Here is a 20,168-nt window from a genome sequence, read left to right as displayed (position 1 = left end):
GTGGGGAGGCAGGTTTATCACAGCCTAGATCAATTCAGTCTGCTGTGGAACTGCATTGTCAGGACGAGGCTAAACCAATCTAACCACCAGCTGCTGCCTCGGTTCACCCCCAGGCACGCGCCTGTGCGGCTGGCTGACTGTGGTGAGCCAGTCTGAGCAGCTGAACTGGAAGAAAACTAACCTTGTAAAACAAAACATGCAATTTTCTGCTGGTTTAGCTCCCCAGACTGGCCCATCACAAGGTAATGAGAGTGGCAGGACTGTGCCAGAGGGAATGAATAGGGTCAGAAGGAACAGGAGACTCTCTTTCGGCAGCAGTTAACTACTAGTTAGCTTTGTTGCAATCCAACTCTACCCCCTTAAATAAAGGAACAGGTCTAATATATCTTGGATTGGATAACTCAAAGCTGAGATTTAGACCTAAATCCTTGCCAGGTGCACCAAGACTGCTCAGTTCGCAAAGCTGTACTTTCAAAGTTATACAAAATCACCTGAATGCTTTTATGTCCTTCCTCCTGAAACATGAACTACCTTAGGGCAAGGCACTTTGTGTAGCTTGTAGCTGCAATGGATTCACTGCATTTTTCAAAGCACCTGGGGCATATATCTGCATTTATGCCAGTGATGAACATCTTCCCCAAACCCTTGTCCTCCTTAAAACTGTAACCAGCAAAAAAGCTCCCTCCTTATCCACTGACTGAAACAATAGAAACTTTCCGAGATGTTCTCCTCCAGTGAGTCTATGAAGTATTTCACACCTCGGCTCACTTACTCACTGCAACCCTGCCTAATTACCAAAACACTACAAACATTATCAACACTCAAACTGCTGTCACAATCTCCTTTTGAGATCTGAAAAGATCACTGGAGTGCAAAGTGAGGTAAACACAAGAAAAAATAATTGAGGAGGAAGGATTTAATTTCAGTTCAAACCAGCCTAAGACCACTGAAAGCTGCAGCATTTTGGATCGCTATGGAAGAACATTATGGCATCTTTATTAGCATTTTGGAGAGTCACTAGAAAGTGGAATTGGATCCTGTTTGAATACGTTGTTCAGCATGCTGTGATGTTAGGAAGTTCAGACCTGACTGCATTTTGAACACTTGAAATCAAAGTGGAAGAGGCATTTTGACAGCAAGAAAAGGCTGGCACTTAGCTTATTACAGAGTCACTAGGAAGAAGGACAGAATCCATGTTGCATTTTATTTTTGGCAAAAGTGCAGCTTCACTCTTGGGAAGATAAATGCCTGATAAAATAGCAGAACATTTCAAGACAGGTCCCAAAAGCATCGTGGTACCTAACATGGATTCAGCTGCCTGATATCCGAGAGCATGATTCACCAAATCTCACCTCACCGTTACAACCCTGCAACTGCAGAGTTACTTCAGCTTGCCCCAGAAGTTAAGCACCGATGTTGTGCTGCAGCTACCCACACATACCACTGTGCTACCTGAGCAGAGACTCTGCACCTTTATTTCACCTACAACAGCCAGATGTTCCTGTTCTTAAACCTCCAAAAAATCCATGCAAGCAGGCATTTTTAGAGCACATCTAGCTCTCATCAATAACACTGGGTTCAGCAAAAGGCTGGGCTTCCTTGGACACTCAAATTAAAAGGGAACAAGGAGCCCAAATGCTGCCATTCTGTGGCCCTCCTGTTTGCAATGATAAGGGGAGCTGTCCTTACTGCTTGCAATAACACTGTATTCCTGTAACCACAAAACCACTACTCATCATTTTATATTAGGAAGCATTGACGTATTTTAGTAGCCTTTTTAATAAGAAATGTTTTCTCTTTGCTTCAAAAGAAATTAGTCCCATCGGCGTTTTGCCTTCTATTTGATCTCTCTCCCCGCCTCCCTCCTCAGCAATTGATCTCCTCTCCTCGACCCACACTTTTGTGTTACCTGATCCTTCATAACTGTGCTGGAAAGAAGGAACCCAATCTACACAACTCGCCATGTGTTTTATGAATCACCACTAATTGCTTTGCAAACCACCGTAAACCAATTGCACCACTCAGTTATTTACATAACTGTAATTTTATCAGCTCAGTGCTCCACTTTATGGCATGGCAGTTTGTTGGCACCTGCTTTGCAATAGTCACTCCATTTAAATGCTATTTTCCTTACCTTAATCTGGAACAGTTTTGTTGGAGGGAGGGAAGGAGGGCTAGTCAGGCTGTAGTCCCCAGCAGCTTTGTCCAACACCATGTGTCACATTCCGCAGGAGCAGTCACGTCGCCACAACTGACACTGGCACGGCATCCAGCTGCAGGCTTATCAGTACAGTCGTTGATGTTTGGCGGTCGGTGATGCCAAGATAGCTAAGACTAGGTGCGCGTGGACTTGGGTGTTCCACACGAGGGTGCTGTCCATGTCGGCACAGGCCACATTCAGGCTGTACAGCAGAGCACATCACGACGGAGCACCGCACTGCGGAGAAATCAAAGCAAAACTGGCTATCAGTTCCAGTCAGAGCTTATTTTGGACTTGTTGAACAGGATTTCAGAAAGTATCTCTTTCATAGACTATAACTCGGGGATTTGTGCAATATTTGAACACAGTATCGTCCTGCCCACCCTGAGCAGGTGGTGGATAAACAATTACATTCAAAATATTTGTTATTCTCACTTAAAAATATATTGTAATATAAATAGTAAAAGTATATTTTAACTGTTCTAATAAGCCCATACAGTGTCATGGGTTCAACAGCCTATGTTCTAAAATGATAGGTGCTTTTTAAGTACCTCAAATCCTAATTATTTAATGAAACAACTTTAAGAGGTCTGTTATTTAGAGACCATGTGCCCATCTGTGTGTCTCAGACCCCTTTGGATGTCTCAAGGTATACCCAAAAAAGACTGGTAACTTTTAGGACTCCAAGGGAGCACTCTGTACAGTGGGAACGTGGAACACTGTTCAACACTCATAGACACAGTCCAAAACTCACCATGATTTATACTAGCTGACAAGGCAAGCACAGGTCATGTCCCTGAGCACCAAGTCAGGGCTCCTTGCTAAGGTCCTGGCAGCCCTGCATCCTGAATTGCTTTGCTGTGTGGAGACTTTCAGGGTTTTGCTGTGTGTTGATGATGCTACGGGTCTATGTGCAGCTGACTTTCTGGTGATTACACAGAGAAAGCTCTTCCTGAGCGGTGTGACTCACATCACACTTCTGGAACTGAGAAAGTCACAGCTAACCAAAAAAAAGTAAAACGAACAACATCCTAAATAAAGTCCCTCCCTTTGCTCCAGGGGTCCTGCAGGTTTTTGTTTCACCCTCTGCACACATTCAAATGAACAGATTTTTGCCCAATCCAAAACCTTTGGAAGTCAGTAGGAGTCTTTTAATTGACGTCACTGGGCTTTGGATCAGACCCAGAAAAACTGGATTTATAAATACAGATACCGTAGGTCAGGCACTGTTTTAAACTGCTCTCAGTGTTGCCAAGTGACTAGCTACAAGAACGCTACCTGAATGTAAGAGCATTGGGGTGCTCCCAAGGAAATACGATACAGCCAGAGATTTCTGAACATTACTGTTATTCCAGGCTTTCTCAGGGCCCTACTACCTCGTGCAAATATTCACCAATATATTTGCCCAAGTGCTGATCCATTCATGGCATCCTGACCGCTGGAGTAGAAAATGCTTTCAAGCCATCACTCCGCTAAGAGCTTGACTGTGTATTGCTTGATGGGAACTGATTATGTGGGCTATAGTGTTCAAGAGAGGAAACTATAAAAAGTGACTATATCTGTTTTAAAATTGTTATTATTTCTATTTGTGCCAGTATTTATAACCATGTTCATCATAACTGTGCTGGCTACAGCTTTAGAAAAGACTGGAAATATTTAAGAGCTGACAGAATGTGTTTTAGTAGGATGAGAGGACAGTCTTAAGTGCTCCAAGAATGCATTATAGCACGCTGGCAAACAATAATAGTACACATGATCTGTGCTCCGAGGACTTGAAAGCAAGAACGATTGGGTGGAATTTTTTCAGGTCTACGCAACGCAGAGGAACAGACTAGATTATCCTAATGATTTTTTTCTGGCATTAAAATCTACGCAGCTGTATTGCAGTGATTCCAAAGCTGTGTTCCACACTATTGGCTCTTTCTCCTTGTTTCAACCTGCCCCATAAAAAAGCTGAAAAAGCATGAAGTATTCTAAATACTTTTTTTCCATATGAAGAGTACCTGCAATTTCTGAAGGACTTTATTCTTTTCCCTTCTTTCCTCAATTGTGAAGAAAACGCAGAGTTAAACTAAACACATTCATTACTGGCAACGGAAGAAACGCAGACCTGCGAGAATGGGTTCCAGCATCATCCGTACAAGTGTTTATAGGCTACTGCATGTCCTGTTTGATGTGTGGTGTTTAGATTTTAGAATATAATTGTGTGTGCATGCATTCATACCTGTATATTTTAAAAAGGTATTTTTATATAAGCAGTAGAGCAGGTGCTTGGGGATGAAATTAGCAGATCTGATATAACGGAGGTGGTTATATCAGATCAGTAGATCTGATATAATGGTAATGGAGGTAAAAGAAGAGGTAATAGATAAAATAAAAGCATATAAAAGAAGTAAGGAACAGATGCTGGTTCATCAGGGCAGTGGCAGGATGGCAGAAGGCAGCCTTCTACATCAAACTGTATCAAACACAGGATCAAGGGACATCATGATGAAGACGCCCATTAAACCGTATGTTTTCATTTGCACTCATGAAAAGTACATATAAAATAACCGCTAGGCGAATTCACTAGCGTTTCATTCTCATTTTGACAGCTATAAATGGCACCACGCACACTGGCATTCACACAGTCACAGCATTCCCTTACAGTGACACAGGGCAGAGAAGCAGGTCTTTGGTGTCCTTGTTCTGCTGGACTCCACCTGTATCCAGGGCTGCCACGTGCCATAGCACGATGGTCCCTTCCGGCCCACGACAATCCCTTCTTTTCCTGGAGACGTTCATACCCTCCACGGAAGGAGAACAAGTGACATTCTCCTCTAATGTCATATCACACGGGCTTTCCCGTGATGGTCCTGTCTCCCCTGGCAGGGCTCAGGCCCTGAGGGCGGCCTGGTGCCACCACCACGATGTCTGTGCTGCCTGGCTGGGACCCCCAAGCCTTCTCCTGTGTCCAGTCCCCAGCAGGCCCTGGCATCCCGCCGAGGGCCGAGGCGGCTCTGCAGGTCCATCAAGGCCCTCTGGCCTGAGGGAGACCTTCTCCCGGGGTCCGGCGTGGGCCGCGGGGCCTCCAGGCCACCGGGCCTCGACGTGGCGCCCGCGACCCTCCGGCGCCACGGCCTCCCCGCGGCGGCCCCCGACGGCGGCGCGGCCCACGCGGCCCCCCGAGGCCGGCGAGCGCGGGCGGGGCGGCGGCGGCAGGGCAGGGCTGGGCGGCCAGGCCTCGGGCGGCGCCCGGGGGTCCTCCCGGCCGCGCGGGGAGCGGCGCCCCGGCCGGCCCCGCCCCGCGGCCGCCGCCTCCTCACCCCGCTCGGCGGCGCGGCGCGGGTCTCCGCGGTAACCGGGGCAGCGGGCAGCGGGCGCGGGACGGGGCGCGGGAGAGGCCGGAGGTGAGGGGCGGGCGCCGCCCGGGCGGGCGGGGCGGGGCGGGAGCGGCCTGGCGGGGAGGCGGCGGTGCCGGGGCGGGTAGCGGAGGGCGGGCGGCAGGCGCCGGGGGCGAAGCGGCGGTGGGAGCCGGGGCCGGCTGGGGGTGCCGGGCGGAGCCGGCGGTGCCGGGGGGGTACGAGGGGAGCTGACGGGGCCGGGGAGTTTGGGGGGCGGCGGCAGTGCCCGGAGAGGTAACGGGGGTGGCCGGGGGCAGCGGGGGGGTACCGGGGGCAGTGGCAGTGCCGGGGGCGGCGGGGGGGGGACCGGCAGTGCCGGGGGGAGGTAAACACGGCGCGGGGGGGGAGGCGGCAGTTTCGGGCAGAGTCACGGGGACGGGAAGGGGCAGCGTCGGGTGAGGTAACGGGGGAGAGGCAGCCGAGCTGGGGGGCAATAAGGGTGCCCGACACTGGGAGGGGGGACCAAGGGCGAGGGTCCGGGGGCCTGGGGGGGCGGCAGGGGGGAGGCCAGAGGGGGCCGGGGGTGACGGTGCCCGCTGGGGGCTGCCTCACCAGGGGAAGGGTCCGGGCGCCATGGCAGGACCCGGCTAACGCGGGGACGAGGAGACGAGCGCGGGCTCCTCGGAGCAGCACGGCGGGTGTTGGGGACAGGCGGGCTCCGGACGGGGCGCGACGTCTGTGCCTTGGCGTAGATGTTTTTGGGTGGTTTTCTGCCTGTTTGATCAGGCAGAGGAAAGGCCGCCCAGTTCTGGCACGCTGCACCTGAGACCGTGGCTGGACTTTGGGGATAGCTGGTGTTTTGGTCAGGGCTGTTGTGTTCTTACAGTTGGCATCTCTCCAAATCCAATTCTCACATGAGGCCTGAGAAACCCGCTCGAAGACCCGGGCCTGGCAGCACAGAGCTGCCCAAAGCCTTCTGAATTGTAATCCTGTCTGTCCCTTTGTGACAGGCGGGATTTCCCTCCGGTGAGCTGCTCACTGATGCAGAGGGAGAACAGATAAGTGTCTTTGTTTTTTCCTGCCCAAAATGCTTGGACTATGCTCTTCAAAGCTCTGGAGAGGATTTCTCAGTAGATGAGCATATTTGAATAGGACAGGCCTTCGAAGGGCATGGGGATTTTAGGCCCAAGTCTAGGACTGCAGCTGCTAGAGTCCTTGGATCAGGTCAGAAATTTCACTTTAGTTTTGAAGAGCAAATATATGGTCATTGTGACTAGGGAAATCGCCTTAACGATGTGAGTGTTGCTGAAGGACAGATTCTTGCTAAGTCTGCAAAAGTCACAGTAAAAAAGAGATTTTGTTGACCCAACTCCTCATGCCAGTCCCAGCAGAGATAAGATTTATGGGAAGAGTTCAGAGGACCTGTCTCTCACGCAGTTAGGTACACCTTGCTGGATGGTAGGTGCCATGTGGCCTCTTTTGTTGACTGTGCCAATCTGGAGGAAGAGAAAAATCCTTTGTGCAGTTCTGTCATAAAAGGAGGAATTTTTATGCTTCTGGTGTAGCACAGCCAGATATTATGAAATCAGTACAGAAAGAAAGGGCTATATTGAACTGTCTTTGGGGTGAAGAAGGTCAGAATAGACAATAATAGTGGTACTTTTTGAGAAACTGTTCTGCCTTCCTATTGGTAACTATGAGTTGAGGTCCTTCAGTATTTCACTCTTAATCCTTTGCATGGAAGAATGATGGATTTCAGAAAAGATTTTCTTGCTGGCAATGAAAAGTGTTTCTAGAGAAAAGGATGGCAAAGCTGGCCATGAGGCTGAAAGCTAGCCGTGACGCTTAAAGAATATGTTTGTAACTTTGAGCTAAAAAAAAGAAAGTTGTGTGGTAGTCAAAACTCAGGTGTCATGAGGCCAAAAAATTCAGGTTAGGTCAAAGTTGCAAGAAACCAAAACAAATGCTGGATCGTGAATTTGACTGCTGCAATCATTTGAAGCCAGACTGGACTATAAGTTTAGAGGAAGCGGGACTGTTAGGGACTGGTTGTATGGTACGGGCTAGAGGCACTGTTTTGTTTTGTCCTTGAGTGACAGTTGAGTAAGATTGATGTTAGATATCAGAGCATGAGGTGAATGTTTCCAGGATAAAAGATGATGCTTTATATAAATTTAGGCATCTGAATTTGCTAGCAAGATTCAAAAATGTTCCCTTATTTGTCTCCACCTGTGACACAAAGGTAAAATTCCATCGTTTTGCAAGTTTAATGTGAAGTTTTATTGGTTAAGTTTTGCAAAAGTCAGATGGAAGATGTCTGAGAATACAAACATGGTGAATTCAGTCCTCTAAAGGAGCCAGTCTCAATTTGAGCAACCAGGGACTGCTGAAAGATTCAGAAATGTGCTGGTGATTCATCTGTCAACAAACTCACGTTTAGGAAGATATTTAGGAGACTTACAGAGACGTACAAACACAGAGGAGCTTTTTCCCCATTTCTGTTCATAAAAAGGGGAAAAGCTTTTATATTGTTAACCCAAGGCTGTATGCTGGAAGATAATGGACCCTGTGAGGTGCTTGTGCTTCAGGTCAACAAAAAAGCTGGCAAAATAGAACAGGGCATCTGACATTAAGCCAAAATTTCTTTTTTTTCTATCTATGCCTAGAATCAGTGCTATTGAGTGAGAAATACATGTTCTGGATTATTAGCTATTACAGATTGTTGAAATTCATATAAAATATGAATTTTCTTAATGTAATTCCCTTCTCATGTGTTAGAATTATACTAAGGAGGTATAACTGAGAGAAGAGGTTTCTCAGTTTGATAGCTGCTTCCAGGCAGGAAGAAAAGCAATGAAAAATAAATATTGCTTTGTCCTTCCGTTTTTTTCCACCTGACTATAAAAGAAATCTGCAGAAACTGAGTTTATTTCTACAGTCTGTCACACAGCCTAATTCAGGTGGACGCAGCTCCTCTGTTCGTAAGTGGCAAAGTTTGGATTCCTGCTGCAAACTCCATGGTCTGTGCTTGAGGAGCTAGTGCTGTGTTTCAGCTCTAATCAAAATAAAAGTGTCACTTCTGGATTGGTGCCTTTTTCCCTTGTTCTTAGAGAGTTGCTCAGGAGGCTCTGATCCAGCAAGAACCGGAGATGAAGGGAAATACTTGGAGATGATTAAGCTGTCTACTCTTAGCTCCCAGGTCTACTTGAGGACACCGACCTGTCTGAAATCTGAAGCCTTAAGGCTGCGTGGCTGACTTGTGCAGACGTCATCAAAGATTTAAAATTTTAGGTTTCTAATGTTGACTTTTCTAGCAGAAATAGGTCCAGAGAAAGTTTCTGTTTAACACCACTCCATCCCTTCTCCACATGAGGAAATTCCTTTTTTTTACCTCTTCATACAGGCACCAGCTTGATGGAGGGCGCTTTTATTATTGTTTGGAAGGTTATTTGTGGTTTTCTGACATCCTGTTGAATGGAGAATTTCAATGATACCTGGTCTGAAGGAGAGAAAGAGTTTGAAGAGTCAATATAATGACAATAGCCTATTTTTTATAGACCTAGTGGAGTCCAGTAAGCACAAAAATCATTTTATCAGTCACTCCTGCTATTGAGAATTTTTATGAAGGATAACTGATGCCCAATCCTTGATTACATTCTTGAGCCCAAGAAGAATTTGTAGCAAAAAAGCATCAGGAAAATCTAACTGCCTTCTGCCCCTTGAGATATATACAGTGCTATTACAGCTTGAGCTGTTTTTTGCTGTTGGTCCATGGTATCACAGACTTGGGAGCACTCATTATATGTCAAGAAAGAACTGGAAATAAACTCCTGCCTGTGGCAGGACAGTTGACAGCTCTTAATGCCGTACAGATGGGAAACTCAGCTGTACGAGTACATTCCGTGCACATTGACAGATGCCTTTAAGAAAGATTAAAGGGCATTTTACTGGTTGATTTTAGACAAATTCCTCTTCTTTTCTGAAATATGTACAACAGAGAGCAATACTCCACAGGCTAGGAAAGGAACTGAAAGGTTTTGTAGAGCTTTCATTTTTACGTTCTCTGCTTCTAGGAAGCAGCATATATGGGCTTGATACAAAAAAATCAAACTGCAGAATAGTTATTCCTGCTTGTGAGTAAAGATTGTGATAACTGATTGTTTAGCCAGTACCACTGCAAGTGGTAAGCCTGTAACCATCTAGTCATGCTTCTGAGTTTTGCTTCACTTTCTTCCAAAGTCGTTATAACAAGGGGACTTCTCATGCTGGAGAGTGCTGCATGAGCTAATACAGAAGAGTTTCTTTTGTGACCAATGCCTACAGCAGATTGAGTGATTTAACATCCGTTCTTTAGCAGCTGAGTTGCTATGTCTCTGTGTTATAATGATTTGTCAAGACTTCGGAAGTGATTTAAAACCAAAAATCTCTCAGGGAATCTTAAGATCTTAATTGATATCTATTTTTTCTGTGAGAGAGTAAAACATAGCGAGAAGGTAATCGTACACATTTTTTTCTGGTCAGAGATGAGTGAGGGAAAGTTTTACATGCTTGTTACTCACCCCTAAGAGAAATACAAGAGAAATACAGGTATAGGGGGCTCAATGTGATGTTATGCTGAGGATCCCTGCAGGTTAGTTCAATACATACATCCAGAATTTGTTTTGTGCTTTGTATATAAAATATTTAGGCTTAAATTGTTTTTTTTTTCCCCAGGTTCCTTCTGCAGAGGTCAATAGGGACTTCATGACATGAATCTGGATATTTTCAGGTATGCTGTTGCAGTTGTGACATTTGGAGCGCAACGGAGATGCTTTCTGCAGTGCCACAGTTCGATCAGTTCGAGCTGGCGTTCCTTTAGAGAGGTCACACCTTTGCCCTGCCCCAGGCCACTGGTCCTGGGTTTGTGTCATCCATTTCCTTGAGCCAACTCAAACATTTTTGAAGCCTGGTAGTGATTCACATTGGGGAACTGTTGTGAGGGAAAATCAACTCGGAGTACAAAAAAGGCTTAGTTTTAACCCAGATCTTTTTCTCGGCCTTGTTCACTGTGAGGCGTCACATACACTTGTGTGGACTATTGGAAGGTAGCGGCACTAATACGGGAACGAGCAGGTCAGGAACAAGTGGAGGCCTGGACCTGTTCTTTGATAGCAATGTCAGTTTATATTGGCTTTGACTATCACAAACCTGTGACAGGAGTGGGGTATTTTTGCTCTGGAAAGAACAGCAGTTTTGTTTTAAGGATAGTAGGGAGATCTCTCCACCCATTGATAAAATCTTAAAGGAAATGCGTCTGTTTCCTCCCTTGCTGTGTTCATCTCTGCTTCAACCCTTGGCTTTGTTTAGGTGGAAGCAAACTTAAAAGAATGAAGATTATGAAAGCTCAAAGGGCTAACATCCATAAGCCAAAACAAATAGTTCATCTTTTTTTTCTGTTTTGTGGGCTCCAACTTAGGTATACTTGTTTTCTGAAATGCTGAAAATTGAGTCCGTTACTCACAACAACTATCTGGAAGATCACTTTTTTTTTTAATTTAGCTTCTTTGGAAACATTCTAACATCAATATGACATAACTAGTACACACTAAAATCCTAGTATAAACAGTTTGGAGCTGACTGTACTTCAGCAGTGAGGACAGAGCCTGTGGATAAGAACAAAAGTGTAATGAGATTCCCACTGTCAGGGTGGTTGTTGTACTCTGTGTGTTGTCTCCTGCTTGTATCTCTAATGTCCATTCCAAATTTCTTCCCTGTAGGAGAAAACCTATGCTTTCCCCTGAAGAGGAAGGGAAAGCCAGGAGACACAATCTAATACCAAACCTTACTTAAAAGTAGATTGTTTTTCAAAAAGCAAAAATCATGTAATTATTCCCTACTAGTAAGCTGAATTATCCTCATCTTAGTTAACATTAATAGAGTAACTGGACACTGCAGACACATCTGCAGTGGAATATGTCATAGATTTAGCATTTATGACAATATTTTCATTGTAACGCAGCACAAGACAGATTGTGTTAGACAGGCTCCAGCTCATACAGTCTCTAAATCTGGAGTATATCTGATATAGAGGCACCGAGGAAGCTGCCAAGAGCTGGGGCCCTGCATCCTTGCCCAGGGGGGCATAGAGCCCTGGCACTCACAGTATGGGTTCTGTAGTTGCACCACTGCTTCATAGTCTCTAAAGGGGCTTGTTTTATCACGTAGGGGAGCTCAGTTCCAGGAGCCATTGCCCAACCAGAACTAGGATCTGTTGCAAAGCTACCATAAAGAACTAAGCTGTGCAATGCAGTGCTCTCCACCAGTGACATCCTTGCTGTCAGAGGAAAAAAATAGAGCTACTCTCCCTGATCCTGCTCTCAAATATATGCACCCATGATATGACTCAGTGCTGGTCTTGGTCTTTCACACAGACACTCTGGCTGTGGGCTCTTTTCCCAGGTTGCTGCAATATATTGCAACTCCTTACTCCATGTCTTTGACTTCCTTTCTCTTTGCAACAAAGGCTTTCATTTTACTGTGGGCCTGCATTAACCTTTAGTATGTTTGTATAAAAGGTTTTAATTCCACTGGCATTTCATGGCAAGTTCTTCCTAAGTAAAGAGAAATCAAATATCATTGTTTTCCCAGTTTTGAAAATGTACTGATGGCTGTTTTTTCTTTTGGGGGTAATTGTTGTGGTGTATTCCTGTTTCCTGAGGAGTGCACCTCAGCATGATTTGTCTGTAATTACATACTCGATAAACAGCTTAGCCATGCTGAGAATCCAGTGCATATTCTCCACTCCTTTTTCCAATATGCTCTTGCTTTACTTAATTCAAGAGTAGCTGTCATCTGAATAAATAGAAAATATGTTCTAAGAGGTCTAAATGTGGTAATTCAGTTAACTTCAAGATTGATTCAACTTTTATGGAAATTGTTTTTGATAACTAGTTTCTTTGCTTTAAAAATCAGTTTCAAAAATCCAGCTATTCTTCCCATCCTTTGCTTTGTGGGGTTGTCGCACAGATGGCCACAGGCATAGGCATGGCATGTGCCTTCCAGCGTAACAAGTGCTGATGCCCTGAATCAAAATACATAAGGCAAAAAAAATCTTGAAAGAGGGAAATTATGGGCTCCACTCCAGTTATTTTTTTCTGTAATAAGCAGAATTATTTTTACCCATTGGAGTACTATCAGAACTTTTTTGGAAACTGCTTCTCAATTGTCCATCTGTCTTTCTTCATGTGTATATGAAAGATATCTTTCTTCTGGGGGAATTGGAGGATGTTATGTCAGAGGTTGTGTTTAATGTTTTCAAAGAAAAGATCAGAGGAATTTTTGTATTTAGAGATGATGCTAAAGTAAAAACATGAAGCCAGAATTCTTGAATTTGATGTGATCTTTTTGTAATGTTATTTTGCCTTAGAAATTAAAACAGCTTGCGGTGAGTTGAAATAAGAAGAAAGTGCCCCAGTATCTGTGTTTTAAAAATAAACCCAGAGCTCAGCCAGCATGAATCAGGGCTCTGCTGTGAGAGGCAGAGATGTTAACTTTGTACAGTGAGATCCAAACGGCTGTGACTGACATTCTGGCTCGTGCTCCAGGTTGGCTTATCCACTCTCTGTAACTGATAGAGGTAGGATTGTCTCAGCTCAGGCAGGGCAGAACAGGTGGCTACAGTGAAGATAGATTAATATATTTAATGCAGAGAAATCGGCCCAGCATGGAATAAATGTGGTGTTTGAATCATCTGCCACAGGCCCATGGCTCACATCTGCACTGTAACGCAAGGACTCTGATGAGCAGAGCAGGAGGCAGAATCTGCAGCTTAAGGAGGGACTTTGCGTTAATGACGGAGACAGAGACGAGACGACCACCCAGGCTAGGCAGTCAGCAGCAAATGCTCTGTCTCCATTCTGCCAGACTGCTCATTAAAATGGTCCCATCCTAAGGCAAACTGAGAAACCATCATGTGATGCCAAAATTGCTAGATAAACAGCACAGTGTGGTTTCAGCAATAAGCATCATGACAAATAGTATACTGGCCGATAATGATTTGTTTACATAATACCTAAAGCACAGCTGTGGGCAGGATCCCGTGATGTTAGGTACTATCCCAAAAAGAACAAAGAAGGACAGTCCCTGTAGGAAGAATTTAAAGAGTTTTACTTTTTGATTTATATGCTACCCATGTTAGAGTGCTTTTACATTATCTGTGCTAATTAAGAATTAACAGTTCATATTCAAATCCGATTTTATTTAAAAAGCATCCTCATGTGATAGATTGCATTACTAATTAAGCAGTAATAATTATAAAAAATGAAACACTATTCTTTTAATTTTGGAGAAAGGGAAATCTTTATATCAGTTTCTGTTTCTTGTTCAGACAACGTTTTTAATTTATTTTACTTCTGTAATATTGGGAATGTAGATATTATTCTCAGATAAGGTTTTACATTTTGTCTTTTTGAAGTGAAGGGAAAATAATAAAAACACTTACTAGTTTTAGAGGTATGAGTATCATTAAAAATCTAATTTTAGAGTAATTAAATATCATTTTTCTCTCTAAGCTTTGGAACAGCCTGGTGAGTTTGTGGGAACAAAAACCTGGGAAACTGATGGAACTGTTGATATTAAAATCAAAGCCAGCTGGTGCAAGGTAATTAAAGCCTGTGTGTTTCCTGCACAAGGGAGGAGAATGAAGACTGTGTGAAAAGTCATGCTCTGCATCTTTTAGGTGTGCTCGGTTGTAGTATAGGATGTCTCTCTCAGCTTCATGAAGACAAATTCAGTTTGTCTGGAATGATAGGTAAGCGCCTTTTGATTTTGTGTTGACATTCAAGATGATCCACTTCCACTTTGATATTTTATCTTTAGTGTATCTGTGGCATAGAAGTCACATGCATCTGTTCCTTCATCTCCCTGTTTCCTTATTTATCATGACTGATTCCCTCATTTTCACCTAGCATTAGCAGTTCAGGCATTCAGTGCTTCACTTAGCTGAGCTGAATGTCATAGCATTGCTAGGCTTTTGACATGGTCTCCCATAGTATCCATATAGTCATTGCTAAGACACAGACTGAATAAGTAGACAGTAAGATGAGTGGAAAATTGGCTGGAGTGCTTAGCTCAAAGGATTGTGATCAGTGGTACAAATTGTTACCGGTGGCTAGTTACTAATAGCATGCATAAGGGATTGGTAGTGGGGCCAAGACTGATTTATGTCTTTATTAATGATCTGGTTGATAGGATGAGTGCACTCTCAGTAAGTTCATGGGTGATACCAATCTGGAGAGAGCAGTTGATAGGACAGGGCTGCTGTTCAGAGGAACTTCAGTGAGCTAGAGAAAGGGACTGACAGGAACCTCATGAAGTTCAGCGAAGGCAAATGGTAAATTCTGCACCCTAGGATGGAATAACCCCATGCAACAGGATAGGTTGGGTGTAAACTGGATAAAAAGCAGCTTTGCAGAAAAAGACCTGAGTGTCTTGATGGAGAGCAAGCTGATCATGAGTTAACAATGTGCCCTGACAGCTTCCCAGTTGAAGAAAGTCATTGATGTACTGGAACGAGTCTAGCAAAGGCCATCAAGATGGTTGGAGACTGGAGTACAGAAGGCTGAGGGAACTTGATTTGTTCAGCCTGGAGAAGAGAAGGCAAAGGGAAGGGATCTGATTGCTGTCTGCAGCTGCCTAATGGGAGAGTGCAGAGAAGATGGAGCTTCTCAGAGGGGCACAGCAGTAGGCTGAGGTGCAACTGACACAAGTTGGAACATGGAAAATTCTGACTATACGTAAGGAAAAAGACGTTTACCCTGATGGCAGTCAAACACTGGATGACGGACTGGACATGGCGTCATGGAGCAATGCTGCTCTACTTGGGCCTGTTTTGAGGAGAGGGTTGGACCAGAGACCCCAGAGGCCCCTTCCTACCTAAAATATTCTGTGATTCTATGAAATTTATGGTGTTGTCAGCATCTATGATATCAAAGATGGGATTTGTTCCCAGGTCTGTATGTAAAAGAGGCTGTGGCCCCATGACTTAGATTTCACTCTGTGGCAGCATTTTCTTTTGCTCTGGAGGCTAGGAAATGGGGAAGAAGGCCAGTCAAGGCTGAAAGAGATTTTTTCCCTGGAGTTGGAGAGAAGAGGAATTGAGAGAAGAAGCAGTTGCTCAGCAAGGAAGGCTGGAGTAGGAAGAGCTGTGTGATTTGCATTCTGACGTGGATGCCTAACGTCGGCCTGAAACCCATGCTGTCAGTCAGACCTGGCAGTCTGCTTCAGAGCCAAACACTCAGCAGTCACAGGAGCCTGACAACCCAAGAAGCCGGCAAGCGGAGCACAAGGTATGGAAGTTTATAAGTAAATTATGCTGGGTAAGGAAGAAGAGAGTATTATTCAGAAAGCAAATTTGTTTGCTGGAGTTTTATTTGCAGCTTGTAGCAGCTGTTCGGGGGTTGTATGCTTTTTCTGGGAGGGAGACCTCCCAGATGAGGGAGGGTATGAATGAAAATTGCCGCCTTTGAAGAGAGCATCCCAGGACCAGCCACATCAAAGTATGAGACAGGGCTAATGTTGATGAAAAGCTGGAAAGTTTAGCCACCAAGACCATAACACACTGTCAGTGAGCTGAGAAGAGGTGTTTTCTTCATCAGAGGGGTTGTGGAAGGAAATTTCCCCTCTGTACTTTGAAGTTAGGAGTAAAGAATCAAACTTCTAGTTGACTAATAGTGGAAGTGAACAAATAGCGAAAGGTTCATTGAAGAAGACTGGATGAAGAATTGCAAAATGAATTTATTTATAGGTGGGCGACAGACAAATTAATTTGATAGGAAATGTCAGCTGGAAGATCTGAGAGAGGAGGACATCAGGAAGAAGTTCACTGATCACTGATGGAGAGAGAAGGCTGCACAAATCATCTCAAATTTTCAGCCAGCTTCTAAAACAGAGAATGTGGGGAATAGGGTCCGGATGAGGAGTGAGACCCCGAGAGAACATAGTGTTGAGGACTACAAAGGGAAGGAGACTTTTTGTTTCTTTCCTACTAGTTTGAGTTGAAGAACAGGCTTATTTCACACAAAAATGGAGGGAAGAATCTGCCAGAACTTGAGCTTTTAGGGAAAAGAAATGGGCATTCAAAATATCAAGAGAAAAAGATGAAAAAGCTGGGGGTTATAAGAAAAATAGAGCAGAATTAGCTGCAGGTAAAAGGAGAAGGACCAAAAATTCATACCAGATTCAGTCCACATGACTGTGGATTCTCTATCCGTTGTGGCCAGAGCAAGCAGACTTGTAGTAAACTCCAAAAGAAGTTAAAAGGAATGAAGGTGTAGAGGGTGGTGTTTTTTGTAAGAAAGTTACTTAGACTAAGAGAATGAGAACAAGGCATGCCAAAAGAGTGAAGATCAACAGATGGTTCAAGGACTGGAACTGTAAGGAAAGAATTGGATTTTTTTGCCATGGGAAGACATTCTTAGAAAGGCACTTTTCTTAAATGATAAATTTCAGCTGAGCCCCTTGGACACTACCCATCTATAGTTAATCCCCTTGATGGGCAAGAAAAGCTTTAAATTAAAATGGGGGAAGAACTGACAAAGGGATAGGCAGAAAGCAGGATTTCAGGCAAAAGAGAATATTGCTATGGATAAGGGGATATCAGAAAATAGGTGCAACCCCAGGATAGTTTACAGAGGTAAGGGAATGGAAATGAACACATCCAAGCTGACATGAAATTTGAAAAGGTTAATGTATTACCATCAAGCGGAAGACTGGAACTAGCTAACCTCCATCTCAGCATGCCAAAACAAATGATACATGTAATTAAGCATTTTGGAGCAAAGATTTTTAATCTATACATATTACCAAATCTTTAGTAACAATGCTTGATAAATTCTGGAAGGAAAAATGATCCCAGCAACTATAATCCCAGCATTGTCATCTTGTATGAAATTTTTAGAAAAAAATTGGACGGGGGAGGAGGGGAACCTGGAGACTGATATAAAGAGATTAAGTATAACATGAGTTTGCAAAAGATAGCCTGTATCATACTAGTCTGTGAGCTTTGTTTGATAAAATGACTTATTTCTGGATAAGAGAGGTGTGGTAAATTTCACGTCTGAACTTGTGTCTTCCCTTGAGGTGCTATAACAAGTAGTTTTAGTTAAAGTAGAAGACGCCAGGATTATGAGAAGTGTAAGGTAGGTAGAAATGGACTAGAAGAGCTATCAGGAGGGAAGTCACCCGTAGAATTCTTGAATGATTGATTTCTTAAATTAATTAAAGATTCCAATGCATAAAATATGGGATAAGAGAAATTCGGGAAGCATGGACGAGAGGAGGATTGGAATACAGCAGCTCTTCCAATTTGAAAAAACAGGGAACCTGTATAAATACACGTCGGACTCAAGTTTCTAGACCCCAAATGGCTCTCAGAAAGCCAGGGAGAGACTCCCCATTTTACTGCCCAGCATATCAAGATGTAAGAGGCCTTTTTTAGTTTTAATTATTTCAGCCATAGCCCCATGCAAAAAATAAAGCAACTTGGATCTAGAAGTAATATAATTGCATCCATGTGGTGGTGTGCTTCTACATTAACTAGTAATTTCCCCTGTGGCACTAATGTGGTGGTGGTGGCGGCTAATTAAAGTCCTGGGAGAACTCGCTGTACCAGGAATTCTACTATAAGAATAGCTGTGCTAGTTTTGGCAGCAGTATAGTCAGCTAATAAGACTTGACAGACCGAGACAGCTTGGCCCAGAGCCTCTCTGGGGATGTTTGTACCTGTGGCATTGTCCATACACAAACTTGCATAATTCTTCTTTAGACGATGTAGCCTCTACGATATGATCAAGAACTGGAAGGCCTTCATAGCCAGGGTAATAGAAATGAGGTGACATTTAATAGTACAAAGTGCAGAGCTCTGTGTTTGGGGACTAATAACAGAAATTTATATTACAAAATGGGGATGTAACTGCCAGACACTCCTCTCTGAAATCCTGTTCACAGTCTCGTCATAAACAAAGGAATGTGCAAAGAGAGGTTTTCCATTTCCCTGGTTCTAGTTAGGTATGAGAGAGGATTAGAAGCATTTGGCTTGTTTAGCCTAGACGAATGAAGGCTGAGAGAAAAGTATTGATCTATAAATGGTAAGAAGAGGTTGTTTAAACTAAAACCCCATGTTAACATAAGAATGAATGGCATTAAAGCTCTTGCTTGTAGTTAATTTGTACCCACCAGAGGGTAAGGTTTAGGAACAGCTTTCCAGTATGAGTAATTGGTGCAAAAACATTGAGACATCTGTAATACAGCTTGGTACCTTTATTTAAGGAGTTGCTGTTGCTTGTGATAGCAAAAAGCTGGAAGTGGCTAAGCACAGTCCTGGATGTTCCTAAAATTATCTGGGTGCATGTAGGGAAGAGGAGGAAACAAGTTAGTGGATTAGTATGTTGGAATTTGCAAAGAAGTTGGAAGTTCTGTGTTATTGGGGTCCTAATTCCTGCATTAAAGACCAAAATCCCTGTAATATCTAAGTTACCAGTATTTGTTATGCTAACACTAAGGCAGGGGGGAGACGGAAGGGAAGATTGGTCAGTCAATGCAAATTAAAAACTCCAATGTAATTTTTTTTATTATGGAGGTTTGTCTTATCTTCCTGTGAAGGGTATAAACAGTGAACAGTGCTTCCCTTGGAGTGTGAATCTGAGCTTTTCAGAACAACTGCATAGAGATTATTTTGAGCACTTTTTTTTTTTTTCTGTTGAGGGTTTTGGTATCAAACACTGAAATCAGGGAATGCAGGCAGTAGGAGAATAATGAAGTTTTAGCAGGATGTTTTTCCTTTTCCTTTGGAGAAAAGTGGAAGGCATTTTTCTGCTTTTCGTATCATAAAGGGCCAGGAACTTTGCATCCACTTTGTATCAAATACACATATTAGATAATACACAAATATATGTGTATATATAAATATAAGTGTAAATATAAATATATATATAAATAATCAGCTTTTTCGCCGTAGAGAATTGGCTGTTAATGCTCCAGAAGAAATAAGAGTCTAGCTTGAAGAAATAGGGCGCTGTTCTTCCCTTTTATAATCAGGCCAAAAGACACAGCAAGATGAATAATGAAGTCCAAATCAAGACGAGAGGTTGTGCTTTGGGGTGATATTTCTCAGAGTGTGCAAAGTTCTGGAGTAAGCCAGATCCTCATTTCAGCTAACAAAGAAACTGCTCATAAATTAAAGTTACCTTCAAAATCAAATGTGTTACTCCTTTTCCATCTATTACACACTTTGGATTGCAGAAAATGGGCCAGGGTTTGGGCATCCTCTAGAGGAGAGACTTCATGATATTCAGTTTTGACACTTAAATTGCTATGCTTTCCCCTTGGTTTTGTCTGGTGGCATTTGCTGTGTGCTCTTCAAATTGTCTCAATGGGCATCTCATTCCCCTTCCTTCTTCAGTGCCCACACAAAGTCTATATTTGACTTATATTCAGAGCTTGTGTTTAGCGTATTTGTTGTTATCAGTCAGAAAGGAGACTGGATTGGAGAGCAGCACAGCTCATATTTTTGTATGAGCTAGAATTAACAGTTTGTTCATGTTGAAAACTTTGATACACATTTCACTGGCTTTTATGCTTCTTAAACCTCTGATCATGTATGTAAATTC

General features: G+C 43.5%; 1 protein-coding gene and 1 long non-coding RNA gene across 7 annotated transcripts in view; one reads left to right on the top strand and one right to left on the bottom strand.

The window, feature by feature from the left end:
- LOC135323615 (uncharacterized) overlaps positions 1–5,037 on the bottom strand; it is a 55,423-nt gene extending 50,386 nt beyond the window's left edge. The window contains exons 1-2 of the long non-coding RNA XR_010385085.1: positions 4,848–5,037; positions 2,135–2,437 (exon numbers count right to left, since the gene is read on the bottom strand). This is a non-coding gene — a long non-coding RNA (uncharacterized LOC135323615). The remainder of the gene's footprint in view (positions 1–2,134; positions 2,438–4,847) is intronic.
- Positions 5,038–5,401: 364 nt separating this feature from the next.
- CERS4 (ceramide synthase 4) overlaps positions 5,402–20,168 on the top strand; it is a 44,869-nt gene continuing 30,102 nt past the window's right edge. The window contains exons 1-4 of one of the 6 annotated variants that reach the window (XM_064497554.1): positions 5,402–5,589; positions 6,534–10,153; positions 10,237–10,291; positions 14,073–14,087. In XM_064497554.1, coding sequence (XP_064353624.1) covers positions 10,272–10,291; positions 14,073–14,087 — 35 coding nt within the window. In that variant the 5' untranslated portion in view covers positions 5,402–5,589; positions 6,534–10,153; positions 10,237–10,271. Of the gene's footprint in view, positions 5,590–6,533; positions 10,154–10,236; positions 10,292–14,072; positions 14,088–14,121; positions 14,312–15,037; positions 15,849–20,168 lie in introns of those variants that run through there. The other 5 variants (XM_064497553.1, XM_064497556.1, XM_026105434.2 and 2 more) reach the window with 5 other exon arrangements.

Source organism: Dromaius novaehollandiae, chromosome 25 (assembly GCF_036370855.1).
Source record: "Dromaius novaehollandiae isolate bDroNov1 chromosome 25, bDroNov1.hap1, whole genome shotgun sequence".
Classification (NCBI taxonomy): Eukaryota; Metazoa; Chordata; class Aves; order Casuariiformes; family Dromaiidae; genus Dromaius; species Dromaius novaehollandiae.
This window is presented reverse-complemented; position numbering and strand designations above follow the sequence as displayed.